General features: G+C 51.1%; 9 protein-coding genes across 9 annotated transcripts; 3 read left to right on the forward strand and 6 right to left on the reverse strand.

Moving 5' to 3' along the window:
* Positions 1 to 102: 102 nt before the first annotated feature.
* Positions 103 to 2,248, reverse strand: K444DRAFT_128000 (uncharacterized protein). Its single transcript, XM_024870432.1, has 2 exons — positions 2,028 to 2,248; positions 103 to 1,974 (listed from the first exon to the last, which is right to left on the reverse strand). Exons 1-2 carry the CDS (start codon positions 2,057 to 2,059, stop codon positions 351 to 353), a joined length of 1,656 nt encoding a protein of 551 aa, XP_024731246.1. The 5' UTR covers positions 2,060 to 2,248; the 3' UTR covers positions 103 to 350.
* A 716-nt stretch (positions 2,249 to 2,964) lies between these two features.
* K444DRAFT_667437 (uncharacterized protein) lies at positions 2,965 to 4,098 on the reverse strand. Its single transcript, XM_024887295.1, has 2 exons — positions 3,965 to 4,098; positions 2,965 to 3,911 (listed from the first exon to the last, which is right to left on the reverse strand). Exons 1-2 carry the CDS (start codon positions 4,027 to 4,029, stop codon positions 3,056 to 3,058), a joined length of 921 nt encoding a protein of 306 aa, XP_024731247.1. The 5' UTR covers positions 4,030 to 4,098; the 3' UTR covers positions 2,965 to 3,055.
* Positions 4,099 to 5,578: 1,480 nt separating this feature from the next.
* K444DRAFT_618177 (peroxisomal putative 3-ketoacyl-CoA thiolase 1) lies at positions 5,579 to 7,402 on the reverse strand. Its single transcript, XM_024881267.1, has one exon. It carries the CDS (start codon positions 7,193 to 7,195, stop codon positions 5,933 to 5,935), a length of 1,263 nt encoding a protein of 420 aa, XP_024731248.1. The 5' UTR covers positions 7,196 to 7,402; the 3' UTR covers positions 5,579 to 5,932.
* Positions 7,403 to 8,477: 1,075 nt separating this feature from the next.
* On the reverse strand, positions 8,478 to 11,258 carry K444DRAFT_539739 (TPR-like protein; the record flags this gene model as incomplete). Its single annotated transcript, XM_024875658.1, has 3 exons — positions 8,478 to 10,902; positions 10,955 to 11,105; positions 11,159 to 11,258. 3 exons carry the CDS (start codon positions 11,256 to 11,258, stop codon positions 8,478 to 8,480), a joined length of 2,676 nt encoding a protein of 891 aa, XP_024731249.1.
* A 175-nt stretch (positions 11,259 to 11,433) lies between these two features.
* On the forward strand, positions 11,434 to 12,396 carry K444DRAFT_570054 (uncharacterized protein). The gene is made up of 2 exons (XM_024877251.1): positions 11,434 to 11,877; positions 11,938 to 12,396. Exons 1-2 carry the CDS (start codon positions 11,447 to 11,449, stop codon positions 12,338 to 12,340), a joined length of 834 nt encoding a protein of 277 aa, XP_024731250.1. The 5' UTR covers positions 11,434 to 11,446; the 3' UTR covers positions 12,341 to 12,396.
* A 1,291-nt stretch (positions 12,397 to 13,687) lies between these two features.
* On the reverse strand, positions 13,688 to 14,911 carry K444DRAFT_539753 (3-carboxy-cis,cis-mucoante lactonizing enzyme; the record flags this gene model as incomplete). The annotated part of the gene is made up of 4 exons (XM_024875660.1): positions 13,688 to 14,046; positions 14,093 to 14,557; positions 14,609 to 14,717; positions 14,768 to 14,911. The coding sequence occupies 4 exons, from the start codon at positions 14,909 to 14,911 to the stop codon at positions 13,688 to 13,690; spliced, it is 1,077 nt and encodes a 358-aa protein (XP_024731251.1).
* A 605-nt stretch (positions 14,912 to 15,516) lies between these two features.
* On the forward strand, positions 15,517 to 16,218 carry K444DRAFT_699078 (uncharacterized protein). Its single transcript, XM_024887972.1, has 2 exons — positions 15,517 to 15,790; positions 15,842 to 16,218. Exons 1-2 carry the CDS (start codon positions 15,696 to 15,698, stop codon positions 15,981 to 15,983), a joined length of 237 nt encoding a protein of 78 aa, XP_024731252.1. The 5' UTR covers positions 15,517 to 15,695; the 3' UTR covers positions 15,984 to 16,218.
* Positions 16,219 to 17,168: 950 nt separating this feature from the next.
* K444DRAFT_539676 (NAD(P)-binding protein) lies at positions 17,169 to 18,378 on the forward strand (the record flags this gene model as incomplete). Its single annotated transcript, XM_024875648.1, has 3 exons — positions 17,169 to 17,236; positions 17,304 to 18,033; positions 18,082 to 18,378. The coding sequence occupies 3 exons, from the start codon at positions 17,169 to 17,171 to the stop codon at positions 18,376 to 18,378; spliced, it is 1,095 nt and encodes a 364-aa protein (XP_024731253.1).
* Positions 18,379 to 20,501: 2,123 nt separating this feature from the next.
* On the reverse strand, positions 20,502 to 22,301 carry K444DRAFT_482366 (HET-domain-containing protein; the record flags this gene model as incomplete). Its single annotated transcript, XM_024873021.1, has 1 exon — positions 20,502 to 22,301. A coding segment is annotated over one exon (1,800 nt), but the record flags the coding sequence as incomplete, so codon positions are not given.
* Between the last annotated feature and the right edge of the window lie 2,213 nt (positions 22,302 to 24,514).

Below are 24,514 nucleotides of genomic sequence, written 5' to 3' on the forward strand. Positions count from 1 at the left end.
ACGGAATGGAACAAATTACAAGCCTAAACTGGTGACAGTTCTGAGGCGACTCTGATCGAATTGGAATGCTGGATTGTTCAACACGCTGGGAAACCATATCCAGACTTGCGATCTCCTCGAATTTCTGCCGCAGCATAACATAAAAGTAAAGCAGAGTAAAATCGAATGTCCCAGATACCGCAGAATACGCCGTAGTGGATTCGGCGCCAGCAAACAGTATGGGTATCTCAAATTGCAAACGGACCTCCCAGAAAACAAACATCGCCTCCTTCCCCATCCCCAAGCCGCATCCCCGGGACGAGACTTAGAAAATCCAACAAATGAACGCTTCCCGCCTATCAACTAATACTTCAGTCCCCATGCTTATAATCCAATTTCGGCCTCTTGCGCACACGCTGAAGAGGTGTCAACCCGCTCTCGTCTCGGCTGTACGCACGAGATCTCTTTCGATAAACGCAGAGCTTGTCCTTTTGTGCTACATGTTTCAAGAAATCTTCCTTCCGTTGGAATTTCCGATCGCAAGTCTTACAGGTGAAGATATTGGTTTTGGCAGACTCGGGCTGTGCAACTGGCTGGAAAACCTTTGGAGTTGTTTTCAGGACGGGTTTGGGCAACGGCTTCGGTTCAGTTGGAGTACTCTTCTTCTCGACCTTTTGAGTTGGCCCCTTGGGAAAATGTCGATCTAGCCCTTTCATGCAAACTTGTTTCAGGAAGTTGTGGCAGTCGTCGGCTTCAGCCTGGGTTCGCGGAGAAAGCGAGAGCCATCCATACAAGCGATCTGATTCAGCTTCGTCCCTGGGGGGAAGATGAAACCCCCATGGATTTGGTATCGGGATTCCTTCCATTTTGACGGGAGATGTGGGCTTGTACTTCTCTTTCTTCTTCTCACTTTCGTCATCGCCGACGACGCCGGTTGGAAGTGGTGACAACGCAGTTGACCGTGGTGCAATCGGAGCAGTATTCGTTTCCTCCTCCTCCTCCACAGACAATCCAGAGTCTTCGAAATCAGGACCGGTATGCTTCGTGTTCGTCTCAACCGCAGGCTCTACAATATTTCCCAAGCCAGGACTGATCCGCCTCAGGTTCATCTCAACCGCAGAATCTTCAGTACTACCCAGGCCACAGATTGCGTCCCATTGTTCATCGACCGGATCATCGTCACTCTCCGTACCTGAGCCGTAATCGATAGGGTATGCAATCGGGAGCTTCACACTGGTCCTTGGCTCGTCCCAATTTCCCCAGCCCATCCCAAAAGTCCTGGCCTCCCGAACCACAGGGCTGGTTGCGTGGCAGATCTTGCCCTTCGGGTGAAGATGAAAGATGCACGCCCCAAATGCTTCCTGATCTCGATGGTCAACCATGTTTCCGTTTGACCAGGTGCTCTCTCGTTGAAACACTTTCTCCATGCGCTGGATGTCGTCCACGGCCTCCGGGAAAGAATTTTTCAAGGACATGAACTCAGACGCACGACAACCGTGCGTAAGACCCCTCATAATTCTGATCCCGGAATGATACAAGGATGCAGCACAATACAGTCTGGCCTTTGATCCTGACTCGCTGAAATTGTACACACTCTGGATCCACGTCATGACCGGATACCCATTGCACCTGCGCTCGTGCGCCTGTATTTCATCTATTGTTCGGTCTGCCAGGTCTTCCATCTCGTACTGAATGGCAAATCGATAAAGCCTCAGCATTTGCTGCATGTAAATCTGTGCTTCCTTGCTCAAGCATTCCACGTGTCCTCCAGGGCCCATTGGCAGAATGTCGTCGTGAACGAAGTTGACAATGGTTTGGAAGATACCGGCAATACCATCCACATCGAGGCCGTTGAAATCTCTCAACTTGGGGTCTTTCTCGCATGCCTCCCGGACAACCTTGGAGCAGGACATCATCAATGTACGGTTAATCCAAAACTGGCTGATCTGTCGTGAATCGCGTCCTTTAAATCGGAAGGTCAGCTTTCGCCCCCGGCTACTGAATTATCAGTCTTCTAGCTTCTTTAAAGGTGGAGGTCTGAGACCTACCGCTCGTCGAGCCACTCGAGGTCTCTCCCCATCACATCGGGGTATAGTCGTGATTCCGGTCAGCTCAAGGACGACGCAAAGTGCAACTCGAAGTTGGTTTGAATGATGGCGATCTGTGCCAAGAGGAGACAGGGTGGTACGAAGGCAATTGGCTCCATGCAAAGGAGAGTTGAAGAATGGTGAGGCTCACGCGTCGAAGGAATCGTGACGACGCACGTTCCTCACGCGAGTCACGTGAATGTCACTCCCCGTGTCAACCCCTATCTAAGGAGACAGAATTTCTGACATGGATAAATTGAGGGTGGTTGGTGAGGTACATATAACTCAAAAGGGGATTGCTTCCCACAAAATGATGGAAAGAACAACTCTCGAGCTCCTCATGCTATCAGCTCCTCATGCTATCAGCTCCTCATGCTATCAGCTCCTCATGCTATCAGCTCCTCATGCTATCAGCTCCTCATGCTATCAGCTCCCTTAAGCTTGAAGTTGGCCATGAGCTTTCCCAGTCTTCGTCTTCATTTAACCAACTCAGAGTTCTGCTTCCCTCAGGATTCGCAGTACAGGAGACACTGCAGATCAACCGGTATTTTTGCATATAGTAAGTTCTCCAGCAGCAGCGCGACGTGCTGCACTCGAAATCTCACAAATGAGCAGCAAACCATTAGCAAATTCTACCTAAATTGACTGAGTAGTGTTCAATGGCTTAGTTGTTGACGGGGCAATTACTAGCTGGGACATTGAAACGGTACTCCTCGTAAGTGTTCCATGTTCAGAGGGGACATTGGAATCCTGCTGTTCTCAAATATCTAGGTGGGAGTTGAGGCAACTTCAGCCTCAAGAAATTGGAACAGGGCGGAGATTGGAAAATGATTAAGAGGGGAAATCTTAATAAGGCACATTCACAAGTCAGAATTCATGGGTTAATTGAAAAGAGAGTCCTCCAATTGCCATGTGAAGAGAAGAAACTACCTGAGATCGCTCAACCACCGAATTTGAAAGTCATATTGTCCCCAGTCAAAGTCGAACAATTATGCAATGCCACCATCTTCAACCAGGCGCCTGGCGATCTCGTTGGCCTCCAACACCGAATTGGCGACCCGCCGCTGCCCACTGTACCGGTCCTTCTTGTCGATTGATCTTCTGGGTGCGCTCTTCTTCGGCCAGACCTTTCTCAACTTCTTGGCCTCAGACTCCTCAACATCGGACAACTCACCTTCCATGCTTTTCTTTGTCTTAGCCTCAGAAGAGCGAGCGCAGCATGCTTTGCCATGCTGTTCCTTGTAGATGGATTTGCCTGAAGCGAGCAGTACCTGAAACAATGCTGGTCCCAGGTCAAGGTTGACTCTGCAGACTTCCTTGAATTCCGAGACCCACGAACTTCTCTCCTTTCCCCAAGCCAGGCAGCCAATTGTCTGCTTCGCGCAGTACTCCCAAAGTTGTCCACCGCCAGCGTCACGATTCTTGAAGATGTGGCTGATCTGAGTGGGTTCAAAGACCTTGCCAGAGTCAAGGTGTAGTGTTTTAATGTAGTCCATGAGCTCGCTCAACAGTTTGTGCATCCGAAACTTCGAAGCGAGGTAGTAGAGGCAACAAAAGTCCTTGAACTTCATAGCCATCGGTAGAGAAGAACAGTACAACCACTCGATAAGGGTGTTCATATCCTTGGTGCGGAAGTGAAAATGTTTCAGGCGTATTGCTCCAGTGTACTGGCTCAAAGAAACCCTCTCCCCAAGGTGGTGCTGGAGAAATGGGAGGAGTTCGCTGCGGGGAAGCTTGAAGGCATTGTCAAACAGCTGGGAGTGCTCGCGGAGCTTCTTCTCGTGAACCGAAGCCTCGTCCTCATCTTCACCCACATAAAACAGTACGAAGTTGCCGCCCAAATCCCTTGAGGAATCAGCAATCTGGACCGCGAAGAACAGGCTTGTGATTCAACATACCTGTTAGCGTGCGGGTGGTTAGGTTCGCCATGTACATATAGATCGTACTTGCCCCGGGTCGCCATTTTCGGGTCTCCCTGCACTGAAGATGCGTTGAGGGACGTATATCAGTTGTGTGGAAACGTAGGCAAGAGTCTAGAAGGAAACGTAAGTAAGTAACCGCTCAGCGCACTTACTTTAGTCGAGACAGCAGAAGCCCAATGAGTAGCGAAATCTGGAAGAACGTGACGATGAGTTGTGGTTCTCGCGGTCGGTGGTGGTTGTTGTTGTTGTTGTTGTTGTGAGAAGAAGCAGAGATCGAAGAAATGGATTTTATACCGCAGTTTTCCATTGCCACTGTTGATGCTTCGGTAACCGCGCCTCCACGTGACCTACCCCCTTATCAAAAGACGGAAAGAAAGCGGGGTGGTCTGGACTTGGAAGAGTAGAAGGATTTCTCCAATGAGATGGCAGACTCACAGGTCAGAAGAGAAAGTCTCCAACGAGAATTTCCAAGCCAGTCTCGTAAATGCAAGAAGCAGAGAGTCACAAAGATTGTGACAAAAGCCTACGAGGAGACGTTTCCAAAATAAATTGTCATAAAGTGAGAGCCAGAGAACACAAAGGTCGGAATGAAGTCTCCAACGAGATGGGCACGCGTCCCCGGACCCAGCAAGAACCTCTTCCGTTGAATCCAAAAAAGATGTCTTGGGTTCCGAGAACCCTTCGTAAGTTTCGTTGATGAAGCAGTATATCGAGGTTGCAAGATGTTCATGAGCGACCAGGGCCTGCGACGATTCAGCACTTCCTCGCAGGGCAGGCTGGAAACCAAGGGCTTTCATGCTCTTGGAGTATAGGAGGGAAGGGAGGGAGTGGGAGGGCAGGAGGGAGGAGGAGGAGGAGGAAGGAGAGGAGAGGAGGTCGATATCGTGCCTTTGCACGCGCCTACACGCTGCCGTGGAAAAACGAGCCCCTTGCTCTATTGCACGAGTTGTCAAGGAGGCCTTTAACTAGCGTTGGGTCACCTGGATTCGTGCTCTAAAGGGCTTGGGAATACGCTTTACGGATAGGCACACAAAAGGGGCGGCATCCCATCTGTCGGGGAAGGTTAGCCTTCGCAAGGCCTTATGGCTATACGCTATTGCAGTATGAACTGCTTTCTGAGGTTTACAAGGGCACTGAAACACCGCGGAATAAGGGATCCGGGGCTGTCAGGAGAAGGGAAGTCTTTTCCCCCTTGTGGTTTTGGCATCTCCTCTTGGCAGGACTTTGTATTAAATCCTTAGCTTAGCACGTCCCAATACCCTTCGGGAGGTCGCGGCCAACCATAGCCCTGGACGTAAATCAATACTACTACTACTACTACTACTACTACTACTACTACTACTATGAGCGACCAGGAATGAACCCCTTGTGCATCAGTACACCAGTTTCTGAGCATGAGAGCTGACCTTCAGACCTTTTAGTGAGTGTCAACAGCGAACTAAACACCGTGATCCTTGAGCAATAAGAGCAAGATTTCACCACCAAAGCAAAACTTACTGGAGCTGCTCAAGATCCAGCTCAATTGGTCAAATTCACAAGTCTCTCACTTAGGGGTCCGCGGAGCACAACTCGCTCGATTATCTGGACTGCCTTGAATTGTGGCAAATATTCGAGAACCAGCAAGCCACTGGTCCCAAGCCAACTCGTACAATGGAACAGACAGAGAGCGTAAAGACCTCAAAGAAGTCACCCGACGAGAATATTCCAAGCAAACTCGTACAGTTTGAGAGGGAAATCCAAGGCAGCCAAACTTTCAGGACGAAATGTTCTGAAAGAATTCTCCAACGAGATTGTCCCAAGCAGACTCCTACATTGCAAGAGAACCCCCCAAGACAACTACAGTCCTCGAGTACTTCGAATAATTCCCAGATGTTCCTACTAAATACTTCAAGTGGAGCACGACCTACAAGTAACTTTTTCATTGTTTCGGCTCCTCTATATACATCATTCTCTAACGAACAGCCCAGCCATGCCCATGCCGGTTCCTATACACATGCTGACAACTCCAGTCTGTAGCCCCTGTCTTTCCATCTCCGGCAACAATCCAGCCAACATCCTCGCCCCAGTCGCGCCAAGAGGATGTCCCAGCGCAATAGCACCACCCTTGGGATTTACCCGTCCTTCCTCGAGCTGCTTTTCTAGGCCGAGCTGCCTCAAACAGTAAATAGCTTGACTTGCAAACGCCTCGTTGATCTCCCACAATCCAACATCCTCCGTTTTCAAACCGGTGTATTCCAGCAGCTTGGGAATGGCAATCGCAGGCCCTATTCCCATCTCATCCGGCTTGCATCCCGCCACTTGTGTCCCCGCCCACTTCCCAATGATCGAAGACGTCAAGCCAAGCTCATTCGCTGTACTCCTCCTCATCAACAACGTCGCAGCAGCACCATCCGAAATCTGGCTCGAGTTCCCGGCAGTTGATGTCCCATTCTCCTTAAACGCCGGCTTCAGCTTCTGCATTCCCTCAATACTAGCAGTCGTCCTAATCCCATCGTCCTTCGTCACCGTAACCTCCCTCTCCTCCCCCACCTTCTGCCCCTTCCTATCCACCTCCTGGAACGTCGTTTCCACCGGCACGATCTCCTTATCAAACAGTCCTTCCGCTTGCGCTTTAGCAGCGCGTTGATGGCTCATGACAGCAAATGCATCCTGATCCGCACGACTAACGCCATACCTCTCCGCCACATTCTCACTCGTCAGCCCCATCGGCATAATGCAATCCCTCGCATCCTTCACTTCGCTCTCCTTCAACGCAGGCCACAAATCAACAGGTATAGCTCTACTCCCATAGTTCCGCGTCATGCTCTCCATTCCCCCACCGATCCCAATATCGATCATGCCTGTCGCGATCTGATGGCTCACATTCGTGATCGCACTCAACCCTGAGCTGCACGCCCGATTCACGGTATAGAAAGATGTGGTAGTCGGAATGCCAACATGGTTCATCGCCATGCGCCCAGCCTTCGAGCCGCCAAGTTCTGACAACACGACGCCGATGCCGACATCTTGGATCAGAGCGGGGTCGAGGTTCGGGTTCGCGGCGAGGGTGGCACGGAGGACTGTTGCAAGCAGTTGTTCGGGGTAGGTGTCTTTGAGGTGTCCTTTGTTGCTGCGGGTTATGGGCGTGCGGAGGGAGGAGAGGATGACGATATCCGAGGGCTCCTTTTTGAGGATTTGCGTGAGGCCGCGGCGGATGGGGGTGGACATTTTGAGGAGGTGAGGTATGGTCGGGGAGGAGGTTGGGGTTGGATCTCGATGGCGGGGTTAAGATTTGCAGAATGGTTTCTGAGGCAAAGTCTTTTGGTTTTGGAGACACTGACGAAGGAAAATATGTACAGCTTCAACAGAAAAGAAAAGTTGAAAAGAAAAGTGCTCGAGCAACGGAGTCCTGCTCGGAGTGTAAGTGGATGGATGAGTGATGGTTGTCGTCGCCTCCCGAGATTCGGTTCCTGAGCCGGGTAAGTTCGATGCTGGGAGAGCTCGGCCAATGGGAAGCGTCAGAGGTAGAGGAGTCTGCTAAACCTTTTCCCGGGTCTCAGCCTCGTGCGCCCACTTTTTTTTTCTCGGCTTCGGGTAGCTCTGAAGTTCGGATTTACGTACTCCTGTGGCCGAAGGAACTCTCTTTGGAAAAGTTTCATAAAACGTTTGAAGCATCTGGATTGATCACGTGAATTTGCCCCTTTCTGGGACTAGTAAGAGGAAAGAGGAAGTCATCGCTGAACAGTAAAGTTCGAAATCAGCTTCAGCTCCAACACTTATTCATTTTATTTTTGGCGCATATTTTCTGCGGCACTACTTCGTAACCTTCTATGGCTAGCCTGATTCTCAATCCCTGCGGATGTGCTATTACTGAAAACATCTACGCGAAGGCGGATTCTGGCTCCTTGATTGTGTCATCCATTTTGTGCTTTACTTCAATGTACGCCTGCATTCTCAAAAATAATTACAGGGTAATACCCAATATTGGCATTGAGCACAGTTTCTACCTTCTTCTATTGTCAGAATGTCTCTGCTGGACCTTCGAAACGAGCTGCTCATGTCTGCACAGTACTACAGTAGGAGTGTAAAGGACTGATGCTGTAGGTGGCGATAATGCCAATTATAATTTAGAAACTAATCGTTGAAGAAACAGATCCATCGCATCCTTCGAGATAACTCGAATATGTGCAAACGGCCATATTCACGTGACCTTCTTTGGAACTATTCCTGAGACCTCGCAATCTTTAACATACTGAGCATCCCGACACTCTGAAACCTTCAAGGTATTTATGTGACCCCTTCACTTCCTAGTCCTCGAGCCATGCCATGCCCTGCTCCGTCACAGGCAGAAAGTTTGAGATGCGAAAGTGGCATCAATGCTTTCTCGTACTATACAAATCGTCAGCTCTATTGTTTGCTCAATGCGTATTTATGTATTACAAATATTATATAGTACTATACGCTTGACAAATGAATCTAATCTATTTATCTTGGCCACACTCCTTTGGACTCAAACCACAACATCCGCTTGCTCGGCCTTCCATGCAACTAAAGCGGTGCAGGACGATAAGGTATTTGGATGATCAAGTCCCAAGACACGTTTTAGTGACTGTATGCATTCCTCCATAAGTCTTATAGCTTCGGTTTCTCTGCCTGTTTCTTTCCACGTAAATGCCAGATTGTGCATGCTAGTTAGCGTGTCTGGATGGTCCGCTCCGAGTTTCTCCTTGCTTGTCTCTAGCACTTGCACCTCTAGCTCTTCGGCAGCGTCCCACCGGCCTTGGTTCCTGTACGTTAACGCTAGATTGGCCATGCTTCTTAGCGTGTCTGGATGGTCCGCTCCAAGTCTCTCCTTGCTTGTCTCTAGCACTTGCACTTGTAGCTCTTCGGCAGTGTCCCACCGGCCTTGTTTCTTAAATGTTGTCGCTAGGTTGGCCATGATATTTAGCGTGTCTGGATGGTCCGCTCCGAGTTTCTCCTTGCTTGTCTCTAGCACTTGCACCTCTAGCTCTTCGGCAGCGTCCCACCGGCCTTGATTCCAAAACGTCGACGCTAGGTTTGCCATGCTTTTTAGCGTGTCTGGATGGTCCGCTCCGAGTTTCTTCTTGCTTGTCTCTAGTACTTGCACCTCTAGCTCTTCGGCAGTGTCCCACCGGCCTTGTTTCTTATATGTTGTCGCTAGATTGGCCATGCTTCTTAGCGTGTCTGGATGGTCCGCTCCAAGTCTCTCCTTGCTTGTCTCTAGCACTTGCACTTGTAGCTCTTCGGCAGCGTCCCACCGGCCTTGATTCCAAAACGTCGACGCTAGGTTTGCCATGCCAGCTAGCGTATCTGGATGGTCCGCTCCGAGTTTCTTCTTGCGAGTCTCTAGCACTTGCACATCTAGCTCTTCGGCAGCGTCCCACCGGCCTTGATTCCAAAACGTCGACGCTAGGTTTGCCATGCTTCTTAGCGTATCTGGATGGTCCGCTCCGAGTCTCTTCTTACGAGTCTCTAGCACTTGCACCTGTAGCTCTTCAGCAGCGTCCCATCGGCCCCTAAGATTATACGCCAAGGCTACCATTCCCATACTATCCAGTGTATTATTGTGCTCTCGACCGAGAATCTTCTTTCTAACTTTCATTGCCTGAACCGACATCTTCTCCGCCTCTACTCCTTTCCCCATGCTCCACGCGTACCATGCTGCCTTGTATAGTATTGAAGCCCAGTGTCTTAATGAGTCTTGTTCCTGCGGCTGCTGTGCTGCTGCGGATTGCGCGTGTGGGAAAAGCGTCTGACACCTCACCCAATTCTCGTACTTTCCCGTCGGAAGCTCTGCGTCAAGATTTTTGATAAACCGCTGTTTCCATCTCTCTTGCTGCTCGTGAGCTTCAAGCCATTTTCGCGTCGCTAGCTGCACCAGACCGTGCATTTCGAAGGTTGTGCCGTCTGTATTAATAGAGATGAATGAGTAATTTCGTAGGGCCAAGACATCGCCTTCAAATCCATCACTCACACTAGGCTGTGAGGCTTTATCTTCATCGTCATCACTATAGCCAGCATCGATGTCAGTATCGATGTCAGTAGAATTATCATCGTTGATCTCCTTCTGGCCTTGCAGCGAGTTTCTCCGCTCATCTCGATTTCGAAGCAGAGCCTCGGGGATTCCTTGCCGATCAAAAAAGCTCATAAGCGACAATAAGTCAGTAGCTGATGGTCTTATCGTACGGATATGATCGAATGATATTTGCCATGTAATAATGATAGAGTTCTTCGCCTCCCGATCTCGACGGAGCTGTTCGCAGTCGTGGTTAAGGAGACTAGCTCTCTTCCGATCGCTCTTCCGCAAGTCCTTGAGGTACTCTCGCACGGAATATCGCGGCACCCGTTGGGAAATGTATGCAGCAGCCTGAACAATGGCAAGCGGCATAAACTCGAGCTCCGCAGCGAGCTCAGCAGCGTCATCGCCGTCGCCATGCCATCCTAGCTTCCCCTCCAAGAGTGCTAGCGCATCTGGCTTACTCATTGGCTTGATTGCAATGATATCGCGCTGTTCAACCAGCTTCAGAGCCACATGTTTGCTCCGTGTTGTTATGAGAATCGAACCATTCGGGCACTGCGGAAGGTATGACACGAGCGGTCGTAAGTTCCCACTGCCTACGCCATTCGCTTGTCCATCCTGACCGGTCCTTGGAGTCTCGACGAGGAAGGCAGCATCATCCACATTATCGAGTATAAAAACCCACTTTCCCTTCCTATCGTTGCGCAGCCAGTCGTGCACAAGCTGGAATATATTGGTCTGTAGACTCTGCCCTCCGGAGATCTTGACGCAGTTTGCAATTTCTCGAAAGCTTTGCTCAAACCGGGCCGCGTTGCTTGCGTGAACCCAGAAAACCCACGTTTCTGGTGATAGGTCTCGGGTTCGGTACGCGTATTCGATAGCGAGTTGCGATTTGCTTCACAGCAGTTAGCCATCTGTACTGTATTCGCGGGGGCGTTTGCGCTTACCCGACACCGCCTAGGCCAACGAGCGCGGTCCGAGACCCTAAGACAGCGCATTTCTGGTGGATCTGATCAAGTATTTCTCCTCGCTCGACAAAGTCGGTATCGCGACTGAAGGGTATGACGACCGACGGGTTCGGTGGGGTCTCCATTCGCTCTAGGGCGGGGCCGTCGTTAGCGCTGTTTAGCTTGGACCCTTTTGCAACTCACCAGGAGGGGCATGGTGATGAAACTCAGTGTTGACCGGACCGTTGATTGTTCCGGCTTGGAAGCCGGAGTTGGCGTCGCCAAAAGATATCGCGGATGCCATCGCAACCGAGTGATTTTGCGACGAAGTGTGTTGACAGCAGCCGAGTGTGTCGATGTAGTTCGCCATCCTTCAGCCGCAACTGTTTGAGGTTACCCTCCAATCATGTTTGAACGACGCCTCCAAAGCCTTAGCTCAATGTTTAGATCTTCGTTTTACTGTACGCCTGCTTCTGTCGTTAACAAACACAAATGGCTGATCCTCTCAGTATTACCGCTGGTGCCGTGGGTATTATTGTGCCAGCCTTGCACGGCACACGACTACTCCTAGAAGATCTGCAGCAGCTCAAAGAGGCACCTAAAACCGTCAAGCGTCTGGTGGAAGATGTGCACTCTGTCGACACGGCACTTAAATTGCTCCAAAGTGTAGAGGAGAGAGAATGGGGCTTACTTGGTGCAGGCATAGCTGAGCAGTCAGAGACGACGATTAGCAGCTGCACACAAGCATGCGATCTCTTTAGAGCAGACCTGCAGCGATGGACTAGACACTCGGAAGATGGAAAATTAGCATGGCAGGATCGAGCAAATGTGGGATTCTTCAAGCAAGGGCAAATCAAGGCTATGTCAGAGCAGCTTTCGAACTGCAAGCTCACTATTAATTCCGTTGTCAGTATAGCGACCTTGTAAGTAACGCTAATTTAAGCCTTTTCCGTGCCAAAGATGCGCTAACCTTGCCTTAATAGATACAGCTCCGTCCGCCATAGCCACATTACGGAAGAGGTCAAGAAGACGATATCTGCAAAGCAGACTGAGGTTAAGGGTGCCATTACTACAGCGGATCGACAGCTGGTAGTGTTAGAGAACAGGCTGGAAGAGCTGAACCTTAGCAGCGATGATGACGAAGCGGCTGGATCCAGGGGGGGCAAAACTGAGGCATTGCGACAACTTGAAGAAGAATTCAAAGGGGTAAAAGCGTCGCAGAAGCTGCTGAATGAGCTGCTGTCTAAGTCGCAGGAAGAAACTGTTGCGAAAGCCGCGGGAAACCAGAGCGGTCTAACCACAGTGACTTTCGGTGCTCACAACTCGGGCTTCCAAGCCGGGAACATCAATGGTGGAGTCAATGGAATCACTTTTGGCAGAAAGTAAACATATTATATCCGCATCTTGACGGCCGATTAATAAATTTTCCTGATTGAAACGACAATACCCTTTAAATCTCAATACAAGGCCAAAGATTCTGGTATAGTAGAACCTCGATATAACGATATCAATTTTAGCGCCTTTTTCTAACGATACACCGAGGTATCGTTAAATCAAGGATCACGTGCACATATAATAAATAAGGAAGGACCTCCGTAGCGCTCGTCGATCAGCTTCTGTTATGCCTCCGTCTCTTTTTGGGCTGTTCAGGGGCTAGAGAACGAGTGGTAAGATCAAGGGGCTGTGATTCGGTGAGATCGATAGCCTAAGAGGCTGTGCTACCAGTGCCAGAGGGCCCTGGAGCATTGATAAATTGCTCCTTCTCTTGATAAATTAGAACGATATACCACCAAAAATTAAAGGTTGGGACCGAAAAACCTTACGATAATCGTAATGCCAAGGATATCGTAAGCCTAAGGCTAAAAAAGTGCGGGACCTTAAGGCCGTATCGTATTACTAAGGATATCGCTATGTCAGGGATCGTTATATCGAGGTTCTACTGTATGTGCCAAGAGCACGCTGAGTTCCAATGCGCGGCTTGGTTGCCAGATGCGCACGGACTCCTGGCTCGTGCAACTTGATGAAGATATTCTCGCTCACAGTAATCACTCCCCAGAATGACGCCGAATCTCGCAGAGTCGCAGCACGCGCAAATTCGAGATACAATCCTCAGTAGCCATCCTCTTGCTAAATAGCTGAAGTCGTAGGTTGGGTGTAGGGAGCGCTCCGTGTTTGCGATATAGTTAAACCTTCGTCATTTTGGCTCCACGAAAGCGCCCTCATTACATCCCCGATGTTGGACGCTCTGTGCGAGTACTTGCTAGAGAAGCCTGGTTTCTACCGCGATGAGATGTGCTCGTTGCGCTGAACGAGTTTGACACGCATGTAACAGCTGCTAGCATATGGAGAGCGCTGGAATCCCGCGGTTGGACTAAAAAAAACAAATTCGCCGATAGCAAAGGGATGAACTGCTGATCTGCGAGACTTGTATATCCATAAATCGTGGGATTCGGGCTTCCGCTCGTATCAATATGTGTTTGTAGATGAATCTGGCTGTGATAAACGAAGTGAATTTAGACGGATGGAATCACCCCTTGGTGTGACTCCGGTTCAAATTGCCCGCATACTCTTCTTCACTTCACTGCACCAGGGAGATAAGCGAATGCAGGGGGTTTGTGATGAGACTAGCCGTAGAAGGTTAGTGCAAATAAAATAGGGGTCAAAAATAAAGATCAATGAGTGTTCCGAACTCTACTGTACATGAATTCGGGTTCTCACTCTATTTACCTCACTCTAATCATACCAAATGGCATTCATCCCAAACCCAGGCTCCTTGACATCGCAATGTGCAACCCTCGCCAGAAACTCGTCCTTCCAGCGGTAAATTTCGATCCATCCATGTTGATCATCCGTCAATGCAAGCCACTCATCGCTCCAATCGCAAGGACTGACTGCATTTGAATGCCCACCACTCGTTGGGGTAGGATTCAGGCATATTTGTCTCTCGATGTTCCCCGCAAGGCCGAGTTTGAACGCCGCAATGTAGCCGGTCAGATTGTGTGCATTTGCACGAGAAGTGGCGAAGAGGTATTTCTTGCTGTGGGAGAGGAAGACGACATCTGACCGATACATCGTTTTGGAGTTTGGGATTCCTGCAAAGTGTCAGTGAAGATCCAAGAAGCTACAGTGAGAGCGGACCTGGAGGAATCAAAGGATATGTGATGTGTGTAAACACTGGAATATGAGTCTGCTCATCGATCACATAGACCGCCAGCCGGTTACCCGCCTCCATCAAAACATATAAATAATTTTGATACAACGCCACCCATCTCGGATGATCACCTGGATCAGGAGCTCCCACGCAGTGAACGAGCGTCAGTTGGCCTTGGGCGTCCTTTTTGTGAGTCCAGACTTTGTTGCCCCGCAGGTCTGCCGAGTAAAGATACGTTTCTGTGGGATCGAAGATCATGCCGTGGATTCCTGTCTTGGGACTGTACTCGTAATTTTGGACGCATTTCTCGAGCGCTCCTTCCTGATTGACTGAGAAGACGTTCCCGAAACCAGCGTGGTCATAGAAAGGGTTGCCGTACACGCTGAACGGTGGTTGCTTTGCTGCCAAGACGAAGATTGCTCGTGTGTTCGTGTCTGGACTTGATGCTTGAGCTGTGAAAATGAGCTTCCCGTTCATCAATAATCAAACTTAAAATTACGCACGTTCATGCTCCATGGGATGTGACGCTTGATGGATGATCTCAGTTGGACTTTCCACAGCAAAACTGGACCATTTCTTCATCGCCGCTCCATAAATGTTCTTTTTTGCATGCTGGCACGTGACGGTCAGCTGAGAGTTCCCTTTCTCGTGACAGAACTCACGTCAAATGTCATCCATGAAATTGGCTCATTCTCGGGAATTGCTGTTCTCTTGATCAGCTTCAATGTCAACTCCTCGTCGTTGAATTCAAAGGTGAAGATGGCCCCTGGCGGGGTCCAAGTCCCCACCATCAAATGATGCAACATCCTGCAACTTGGAAGATGAGAAGCAGGAGGTCGAGATCTGAGCCTGGAGCAAAGGTGGACAGCTGAAGATGAGACTAGAGGACGAAGCATCTACTACGGAAGTGACATCCCAAGGACCGAGTTTGCAGTGTGAGGAAGAGCGGGAAATGCAAGGTGCTGTTGCTGCAGCCGACACGGGTGTTTTTGAGGGACCTGGAGGCGCCACACTAGCGAAAAAAACCCCTGGCCTGCAAACCCCGCGGCAGAATGCTCAGCCACCACAGAGCATCGGGACTCGTGGCGGCAAGTGAAAGCGCGCACGTCCAATTCCTAGCATCCAACATCCTCCCTCACAGCCGCCCCAAATTCGCTGCTCAACAAGGTGGGGGCCAATATTGAGAAGCCGAGTGGCGTGCCGCCATGGAGGAGGGGTAGCTTGCTGTTGATGGCATTACACGGCCGCCCAGTGACGGCGTGGGTATCAAAGGGGAAGGGCTCCGAGTGTTACGCCCTCAGTCCTTCAATTCACTCCTTTCATTTCTACAAAGATACCAGCTCCTTCTGTCATCATCTCCCAGATTCCCCTCCATCAACTTTCAGTTTCATCATACATTCCAGCCTCACATTCTACCACCACCATCAGAATGTCTGGCAAGCCTGCTTCACGATTTGATCCCAACTTCACCAAGCATTGCATTGACACAATTGACCCCAATATCACCCCTCGGAACCGATTGGTTATGTCCATCTGATCAGCCATCTCCATGATTTTGCACGAGAAGTTGAGCTCACAGTGGACGAGTGGATGATGGTCATGCAGTTTGCGAACCACGTTGCACAAATGAGCACCTCGACAAGACACCAGGGCCACCGTATTTCCGACGCGCTTGGTCTGGAATCGTAAGTGTTTACTGCTATGGCCGATTTGATTCCTTCCTGACAATTTCACAGACTTGTCGACGAAATTGCCCACAAACTCCTCATTGACGGCGCAAACCCCACATCCTCCTCGATTCTCGGCCCCTTCTGGTCACCTAAACGCTCCGTTCCACGAACTCGGCGGCAGCATCAACCAAGATCCAGCACCAGATAGACACTCAACTCTGTTGCATGGCAAAGTCGCAGATCTCGTGATCGGAAAGGGCATTCCAGGCGCTGTGTTCGATATGTGGCACACGTTTGCAAACGGGAAATATGAGTTCTAGGACCCGGAAAACCAGAGCGACAGCAACCTGCGAGGGAAGTTCAGATGTGATGAGAATGGAGAGTGCAAATTCTACTGCTTGAAGCCTGCGGCCTGCTCGTTGCCCACTAATGGACGTGCTGGTGCTCAGTCTTGTTCTTGTTCTGGTGCTGACGCTTGTTGAAATATGCGCGTATTCGAGCCATCGCGAAACTTGCTGTGGTGATGGAGGCGAGTCAACGGAAGGCACGCATTGGAGTTGGAGTCCGTACTTGAACAAGACACTGGAAGCGCACGGACTAAGTCTAGGTGGATGCACTATAAACCTGACGGAAAGTATATATGTTTGACCGGGGACTTCGCCTATGATTCGACTCCAAAAAATGCATTCAGGGGCTTGCCAATACGACAGTCGAATGTCATGGGATTATACTTAATTAAGCGACAGCTAAGGTTACAGTGCGCGGGGTAAGCTTACGTCTCCCCTTATCTCCTTAATTAGTACTGATATTACGGGATAGGCATCCCTTGAAATCTGACTGTCCCGAGAGGGATGGGTGTGTCACGTCTCATGCAATAAAGCTTCACTCAAAAATATAACAGGCCCTACATCCAGACTATTCCAAGTAGATATAATTCCTGCTTAGGCCTACGCGGAAAGGACTGAGGAGAAGCTGGTAGTGGTGGAGGTGTGGTTGTGCGAGAATTGTTGTGAACCCTGCCGGAGCTTGAACGGGGAACAGACGAGCGGATCCTCACATCCATTAATTTGGCAACCCATCACACCACCGTACGCCGTCTCAAACTGTTAGAAGCAAAGAGGAAAGTCCCCTGGAGAATGTAAAATATCTTTAACAAGTTTATAAACCAACTTCTCACTGCTTACATGTGCCCCTATTCCACAAATCCGGTCTCGCTTCCGCATTCGGCAAAGCTTCGCGAGCCTCGGCAATAAAAAATGGCGGGGTACCTCCGCGCTCCGCCCCAAACGTCATTAAATTATCAAGCAACCTCACTTCACAATGTCTCCCCTCGCTTTTGAAAAGCTATCAGGCTTCCCAACACATCAATTGATTCCGAACGGTTAACGACAAGATGCCAAAAGCAATAACAATCGAGCCCATAGACGGGAAGCCGGGAAAACCTGGGCAGGTTTACTATCCGTCCGTCTCCCCTTCCTTCCACCCCACAAAATATAAGCAGAAGACATAGCTGATTCAATCACACCAGCCTCTCTCTAAAGAACGCCCCAGCCCCCTCCCCGGGCCCAAACGACCTCCTCATAGCCATCCACTCCGCCGCCCTCAACCACCGCGACCTCTTCCTGCGCCAGCACCTCTACCCCTCCCCGTCCTTCACGGTCCCCCTCCTCGCAGACGGCTTCGGCACCGTCACCTCGCTCGGTTCCTCCGCCTTGAAATCCTGGCTTGGGAAGAAGGTCATCTTGACGCCCGGCCGGGGCTGGAAAGACGATCCTGCGGGGCCCGAAGACAAGACGGGGTACAGGATTCTGGGCGGGACGAAGACGTGCGAGCTGGGGACGCTGCAGGAGGTTGTTTGTGTCTCCGAGGATGAGGTTGAGCTTGCGCCGGAGCATTTGACGCCTGCGGAGGCGGCGGCGCTGCCACTGACGGGCTTGACGGGGTGGAGAGCGCTGGTGTCTAAGAGCGCGAATTGGGAAGAGGGGAGGAATATCCTTGTCACTGGGATTGGAGGTGGGGTGGCGTTGAACGTGCTGCAGTTTGCGGTTGCGAAGGGGTGTCGTGTTTGGGTTACGAGTGGGAGCCAGGAAAAGATTGATAAGGCGAAGAAGATGGGTGCGAAGGGGGGAGTGAGTTATAAGACGGAGGGATGGGAGAAGGAATTAAAGAAACAACTGCCGAAAGATAGGCCGTATCTCGATGCGATTATAGATGGAGCCGGAGGAAATGTTGTGAGTAAGGCTGTGAGGTTGCTCAAGGTAAGTTATCGTCGAAGTGAAGTGTGGAGTCAATGCTAATGTTCATAGCCCGGTGGAGTCATTGTCCAGTATGGGATGACTGTTGCGCCAAAGATGGACTGGACGATGCCTGCTGTTTTGAACAACCTTGAGCTGAAAGGCTCAACAATGGGTTCGAGAAAGGAGTTCAAGGATATGGTTGCATTTGTTAATGAGAAGAAGATCAGGCCGGTTGTATCGAGGGTTGTGAAGGGAATTGATAATATTCGGGAGATTGACGAGTTGTTTGAGGAGATGAAGAAAGGGAGCCAATTTGGGAAGTTGGTAGTTGAGATTCAAGGGGAGGGGGCTTCGAGTAAGTTGTAACGAAACGAGATATGAAAGAACTGAACAACAATGTCCAGACAGGTTTGGAAGATTGCAGAACGAGACCAGATCTCAGTGAGGCAGAGGTTCGATGCTTTAAGGTCTCTGCTCAGTGATCTGAGTGAAGAGCGGGTCTTCAACTTCTTACGCCATGTATTTCCAGTTCCACCTCGTCAATTCATTTCCACTTCCAAAGCATTTCCCATTAAACGCCGTTCCAGATGCAAGACTCCATCTCTCCCTACAGTCTCTCGGAGACTCTTGTCTCATACGAAAGCGTTCCAGCTCATTAATTCCTCTCCTCCCACTTTCATCCCCGCACCCCTTTCCACGCAGCTCACGGATCACAAAAGTAAAAGAAGTCCGCATCAGCACTCTTGAGCGTTGGCTGCGCGCTCGTCGTCGTCGTCGTCGACGTCGTCCCCGTCGACCTAGTCGCCCCCGCCGCCCCCGTCGACCCTGACACCACCACGTTCGAATTCGTCTGCGCCGCGACACACTGCGTCTGCTGCTGATCGCACATGCCGACCGTCAGCGACTTGTCGCCGCTCGCATTCGCCGCCTGCGCGCACGCGTTGTGCTGGTTATTGCACGAGCGCGTGGCGGCGGTCTGGAAGTCGGCGAAGGTCGACCCGTCGACTGCGAAGGGCGTTTTGCTGTTGCCCGTTTGGGTTATCTGGTTCGGTCAGCATCCCCTTCTCAACCAGGGACGTCTTTCAATGCGGAGAGACATACGGGATCTGCTGCAGCGCCGCCGAGGGCGCCCGTGAATGTCTGTTCTCTCGTCAGCGTTCGTTCCGTGATGGTGGAAGGAAGAAGAGGCGCACTTGCAAATTCGTGCCAGTTCCCGCTGGCGCAGGCGCTCTCATGAAAAGAGGGAAATCGATCCGCATATCGCCTGCCAGCACACCTCCGACGCAAGCCAGCACCACTGCCGATGATATCGTGAATATCTTCATCTTCTCTCGCCTTCTCCTCTCAAATGTGAGGTCAAAAGCAATCGTCAAATCGTCAGCCAGCTGATTGAAGCGTAAATTTACTCAGTCAATTGTTCAAGAAGAATCGTAGTACAGTATAAGATTCGACGCGGTAGAGACCATTCGCGATCTCATCTGGAGCGCCGTCGAATGAGAGATCTGGAGGCCGTGGTGTTTGCAGCTGAAACTGCTGGCGGGAGCTCGAAACCCCTCTGCGACGGGGGAGTCAATGCGGCCGAATGAGGCACGGAGCCGCTGACACCCCTCGCCATTTCCCCGGAAAATTAAAAATGGGACGGTCCGTGTGTGGCTTGGATGTTGGGGCGTTTGGACTGGACTGATGTTTCTTTTTGCCAACTTTGGATGAACTGAGCTTGAGTGGCTTGGGCTAACTGCATGTGTGTGTGAGATGCAGACCATGTCCTGGCTCGTAAGATGGGAGGCAAAAAGAAGTACTTCGATTGGCTGTCGAGGCCTTCATTGCACCTGGTATCTGAATATGAGCTGTGGTAAGGAGATGTAAACTTTAACTAACTTTTTGGGGGGGCTCAGGTAATGTATTGGATTCCATGTTTTTGGTTTTTGCGTGGTCTATGTTTGTATCTTGCAAGCTCAGTGAACAGCCATCGACTCGGTTTCCGGAGCCAGCGGCAACGGGCGCATCGCTATTTTAAACTCGCGGGGCCATCGGGTCCCCGAAGCAGCATCAATAGCACACTATCGAATCCCAGAAGGGAAATCTCAGGTGAGCAGCGTCCTTCGCAGGTCACGAGACGAGGAAGGCAGTCTCGGTTGCGAAAGATTGAGTGTTTTTCTAAGAGAGCAAGTTAAAGTCAGCTACAGGAAGTTTGAATCAAATGTGAATTTGAGCAAGGTGCTTAGGGCCTCGACAATAGTGCCATAAAGCTCATTGGTAAATAGGCCTTATTTTGCATGATGATACCTCGAAGCCTCGAAAGCGAAGTTAGTCTGCGCTTTGCAAGGGCCTCAACCCCATCCCTAAAATCCGTCTAAGTGGTGAACACAGAGTTCCCATCACACAATATCAAACCACTCCATCTTGACCCCCACACTCTCAAATACCTCCGGCGCAACCGTTCTCAACGGGCATAGTCCCTGCTTGCAATACTTCTTGTAATCCCTCCAGTCAAGCGGCAGCCTGTCTATCCTCGGATCCTCGATTTGAAACCTTCCAGCACCCGTATCCAAGAACCCAAAAACATCACCTCCTGACTGCGGCACGAAGGTAGTCACAACTCGAAACGGGGCTGTGATTGGCCCGAGAAACGCTTGCCCGTGCATGTAGCCGCAGAGGTATGCCGGTCCGAGGACTCGGTATTTGGAGTTCTCGATCGGTCGGAGGAGTAAAGGCCTCTCGCAGCCGAGGAAGGCGCAGACCAAGTCGCCTGGCTGCAACGACTGGATGCCGGCTCCCATCAGAGGTGGGCTTGAGGAAGTAAAGAAGAGGGTCTTGTCTTCCATAGTCGTGTTCACGAAGCTGATAAACTTCTTTTCGCCGTCGTCGAAGTCGTGGTATTGTATGGCTTCGTTTCCTGGCGCGATGATCTTGCGGATTGTCCGGATGCCGTCAAGGAGTTTGGGGGGGCCTAGCGCCGGTGGGTGGCAGATTTCTTCAAGCTGTTCGGTCACGAGAGTGCGAACAAATGCTTCGATGGCGGACCCTCCGGTAGCATAGTTCATCTGGGCATAGTCGGAAGGAATGAGCGTTCTGATCATTTTGATGAAGCTCCCGTAGTTGTAATCGATGAGATTGTGAAGGTCAAATACCTTGCTAACTCGGTCGATTCGAACCCCGCTGATGCTGAGGATGTCGTCGTTGTTTAAATTCCTTGATACCGCAAGGAAAGGCCCTCCTGCGAGAAAGGCGTACTGCAAGGAGTCAGACCTCGAAAACTGTGACCAGTCGGGAACCCAGGATATCCAAGATGAGTCTGTCGGCCTGCATTCGGCAAGCAGGTCCAAGTCTCCCATGCCCATAAAACGCCTGACGACATCTCTGTAAACATGAAGTATGGATAGGGTGTAATCCGGAACAATGCCGAGCTGTTGTTCTGGGGCGTAGACCATGCTGAGAACTGCATAAATTCGGTCCCTTGGATCTTTGCAATCAGAGTATCCTTGGGCCTTTCTCAAGCGTTTGAAAGTGAACGGGGTCTTGCGGGCAAGCTCGCAAATTCTTACCAAACTATCCTCGTTCTCCCTAAACCACCTCGTTTGGATCGGGAACTGACGCAGCACAGCTGGGGTATTCTTCGCATAAACGCAACGGATTGCTTTGCAAAAGTTGTTCCATGTCATCGTGCAGTCACCGCACAGAACCAAAGCGTTGTCGGAAGCTAGGAAGATCTCTTGGCGGATCCAGACTCTTGTAAACCACGGCCTGTTGATGATACCTCCCAAGGCAAAGAGTTCTCGTTCCTGGTATGGAAGTGGTTGGTTCATGTCTGCCCATGTCCCGTCACGTTGAGACTGCGCAGAAGGGACGAACCTCTCTGGTTCGACGATTTCCACTTTCGAGGACAACTGCTCCAGAAGTTGCATGCCGTACTTGCTCGACCCCTCTTCGGGACCCAGCCAAACTATGACTCCGCTCGGTGCAAGCCTGTAGATATCACCCATGAGCTGTACCTGGCTGCTCCGTTCGTCGAGATTCGATTGATCAATACAAACGGCGTCGATCCATGTGACACGAGGCCTGTCCGTATAGCGAAAGTGCCGCAGTGCTACGGCAAGGTTTCTCGTCACTTGAATGTCCCATAGTTCGTTGGATCCAGTGATGAATATCGTTTCTGGGTCTTTGGGAGATCCCCATACGTAGGATAGAGCCTCGTACGATGGAGTTGGCCGTGTATCAAGCGATGTCTGGTGCAGCGATAACATGATTTCATCGTTGTGGTTTCCGGGCAGAATGGTCAAGAGCCTGATCGGCCGTAGCTTCTTCAGTTTCGAAGGCCGTGGGGTCGTCAATTGCTTGATCCGTTGGAAGATATTCGTTGTGGCGGCTTTCTGTTGGCTGCCGCTAGGAAGAGGGGAATATTGATATTGAGTCATGCTTCTCGTGGTCTCGAGATTACTGAGATGTTGATGGCGAGCGAGGCGACATCCCGGGCAAGAAAAGGTAAAGCTGCGACGTTTATGGGAGAACAGCAGTGATGGGATGGGAGGAGATTCTGCAGCTTCACGCAAGGCTGCAAGGTAGCAGGTTTGGATTGCATTGGCAGGCCATGACCTGGCTGGATGTGATTGGGTTGGGTAAAAGCCGCTGACAAATAGAGGGTGGAACAAGATGGAGGGGATCCCTCACTTGAGGAATAGAGCATACTGCGTTATGGACCACGCTGTAGAGGGAGACGAGGTGTGAAGAATTCTATGTGATTAGGTACAAGCATCGCCCGGCTATGGCATCAGGCGCTGCTCCAGAGAGGTATCTTAGTGACAAACGAGAAAGGAATCAACGCAGACGCAGAGTGCGATGGTGTGATGAATATGGCCCATGAGATGGCCCCTTCTAATGCAATCCCACCCGGCCGTCCGATGTAAAAAGGAGAAGACATGTACGATGAGCGCTCAAAAACACACAAAAGTCAAAATTTGTCCCTCCACTGCTGCCCCTGACTAATTCTGTCGATCAGAAATTCGACGAAGCGTTGACGTTTCTCGCAGGATTGTGGTAGTTCTCCAACGTGCTCTGGAATGGGTTTGCGGGCCCATTTCCAGATACGCTGCTCGACTTCTCGTGTCCGGCACTGCCACTCCTGAAGCCCATAAGCCCGTCGCTCTCGTCTTCGTTCTTCTTGCGGCCCCAGATCCTCCAAGCCACCACGAACAATCCTGCGAGCACGATGACTCCGCCAACACCGACCACGACACCGATGACCGTGGTCTTTGTCTTCGGGGACATGCTTGACGATGAAGCCGCATTCTGGGCGAGGGATGCTGAGCTGCTGGATTTGGCCGAAGACGAGGTATCGGTGGAGGAGGAGCCGCCCGGGGTCTGGCTGCCTGGGACAATTTGTGTTGTGGTTGTAGCGCTCTGAGAGTTTTTGTCCGCATTTGTCGGCGTGGGAGTCGGCGCTGCGGCATCGGTCGTCGAGGGGGAGTCGGTGGGAATCGGGGTGCTGGTTGTCTTTGTAGGGGCGGCGGCGGACGGAGTTGGTGTTGGTGTTGGCGTCGGCGTCGACGAAGAATCGGGAGTGGACGTGCTCTTGTCGGTCGAGGACGCGGATGTGCCCGAGGCCGCAGCTGATGTTCCTGTCCCTCCTGCGAGGCCATTTACCGCTGAATTGGCACCGCTCAGCAGATCCTTCTTCTCAACGACCTCACGACGGAAGGGATTCGAGTTGAACCAGTTGGCTTGTGCGAGGGCGAGGAAGAGGACCATGAGGGTGAAGACGCGTAACTGCTGCCGTGAAAACATCTTTGCGACGGTATTGTGTGTGTAAAGGGAGAAGAGCGATGGTGTTGGAAGACACGAAGGAAGGTCAAACTGCCACCTCGTATTCGAGAAGAAAGCGATTTATGCGTCGAGTTGGTCAGCCGCAGGAGGTCATTCGTCAGTCGTCGGTCGTTCCGTGGATTCTCTTCACGTCGCCGGCGATGGAATGGAATGGAATGAATGCAACTGCGTGTCTCCTCCGTGTGTGCGTTTCGAAACGAAAGTGTTGTGCGGTCAAAAGAGGGCGATGGCGACGGCGATGGCGCTGTTGATAAAGAATGGAGGCCGAAGGGGAGAGTGAGGGAAGGAAAATGCTGGCAGAGCGCGATGATTGGAAGGACGCAATGCCAGGGTGGCAGGAGTGGAGCAGCAGAGGAAGGGGAAGGGAAGGGGAAGGCGTGGAAGGGAAGGGGAAGGGAAGGAGCGAAAAGCCAAAAGCGCGCTAACCCTGAAAATAGACGAGTGGCCTGCGCGTGATTCGCTGTTCCTGAGGCCCCGTCGGTCCGTCTGCCAGGGCAACGCCTGCCAAACCGTGCCTGAACAGTGTCATTTGTCGTCCAAGCCAGGGGCAGAAACCTGCAGCTGGGCCACGCAGGTGGGAGGCTGCAGCTGCACGAAACGCTGCAAACCGTCCTTTTTCCTCCCTCTTCGTATTTTGGGTGACACTCACTCAACTCGAACTCCCCAGCACCACTCAGCGCGT

This window comes from Hyaloscypha bicolor (genome assembly GCF_002865645.1).
Source record: "Hyaloscypha bicolor E unplaced genomic scaffold K444scaffold_135, whole genome shotgun sequence".
NCBI lineage: Eukaryota > Fungi > Ascomycota > Leotiomycetes > Helotiales > Hyaloscyphaceae > Hyaloscypha > Hyaloscypha bicolor.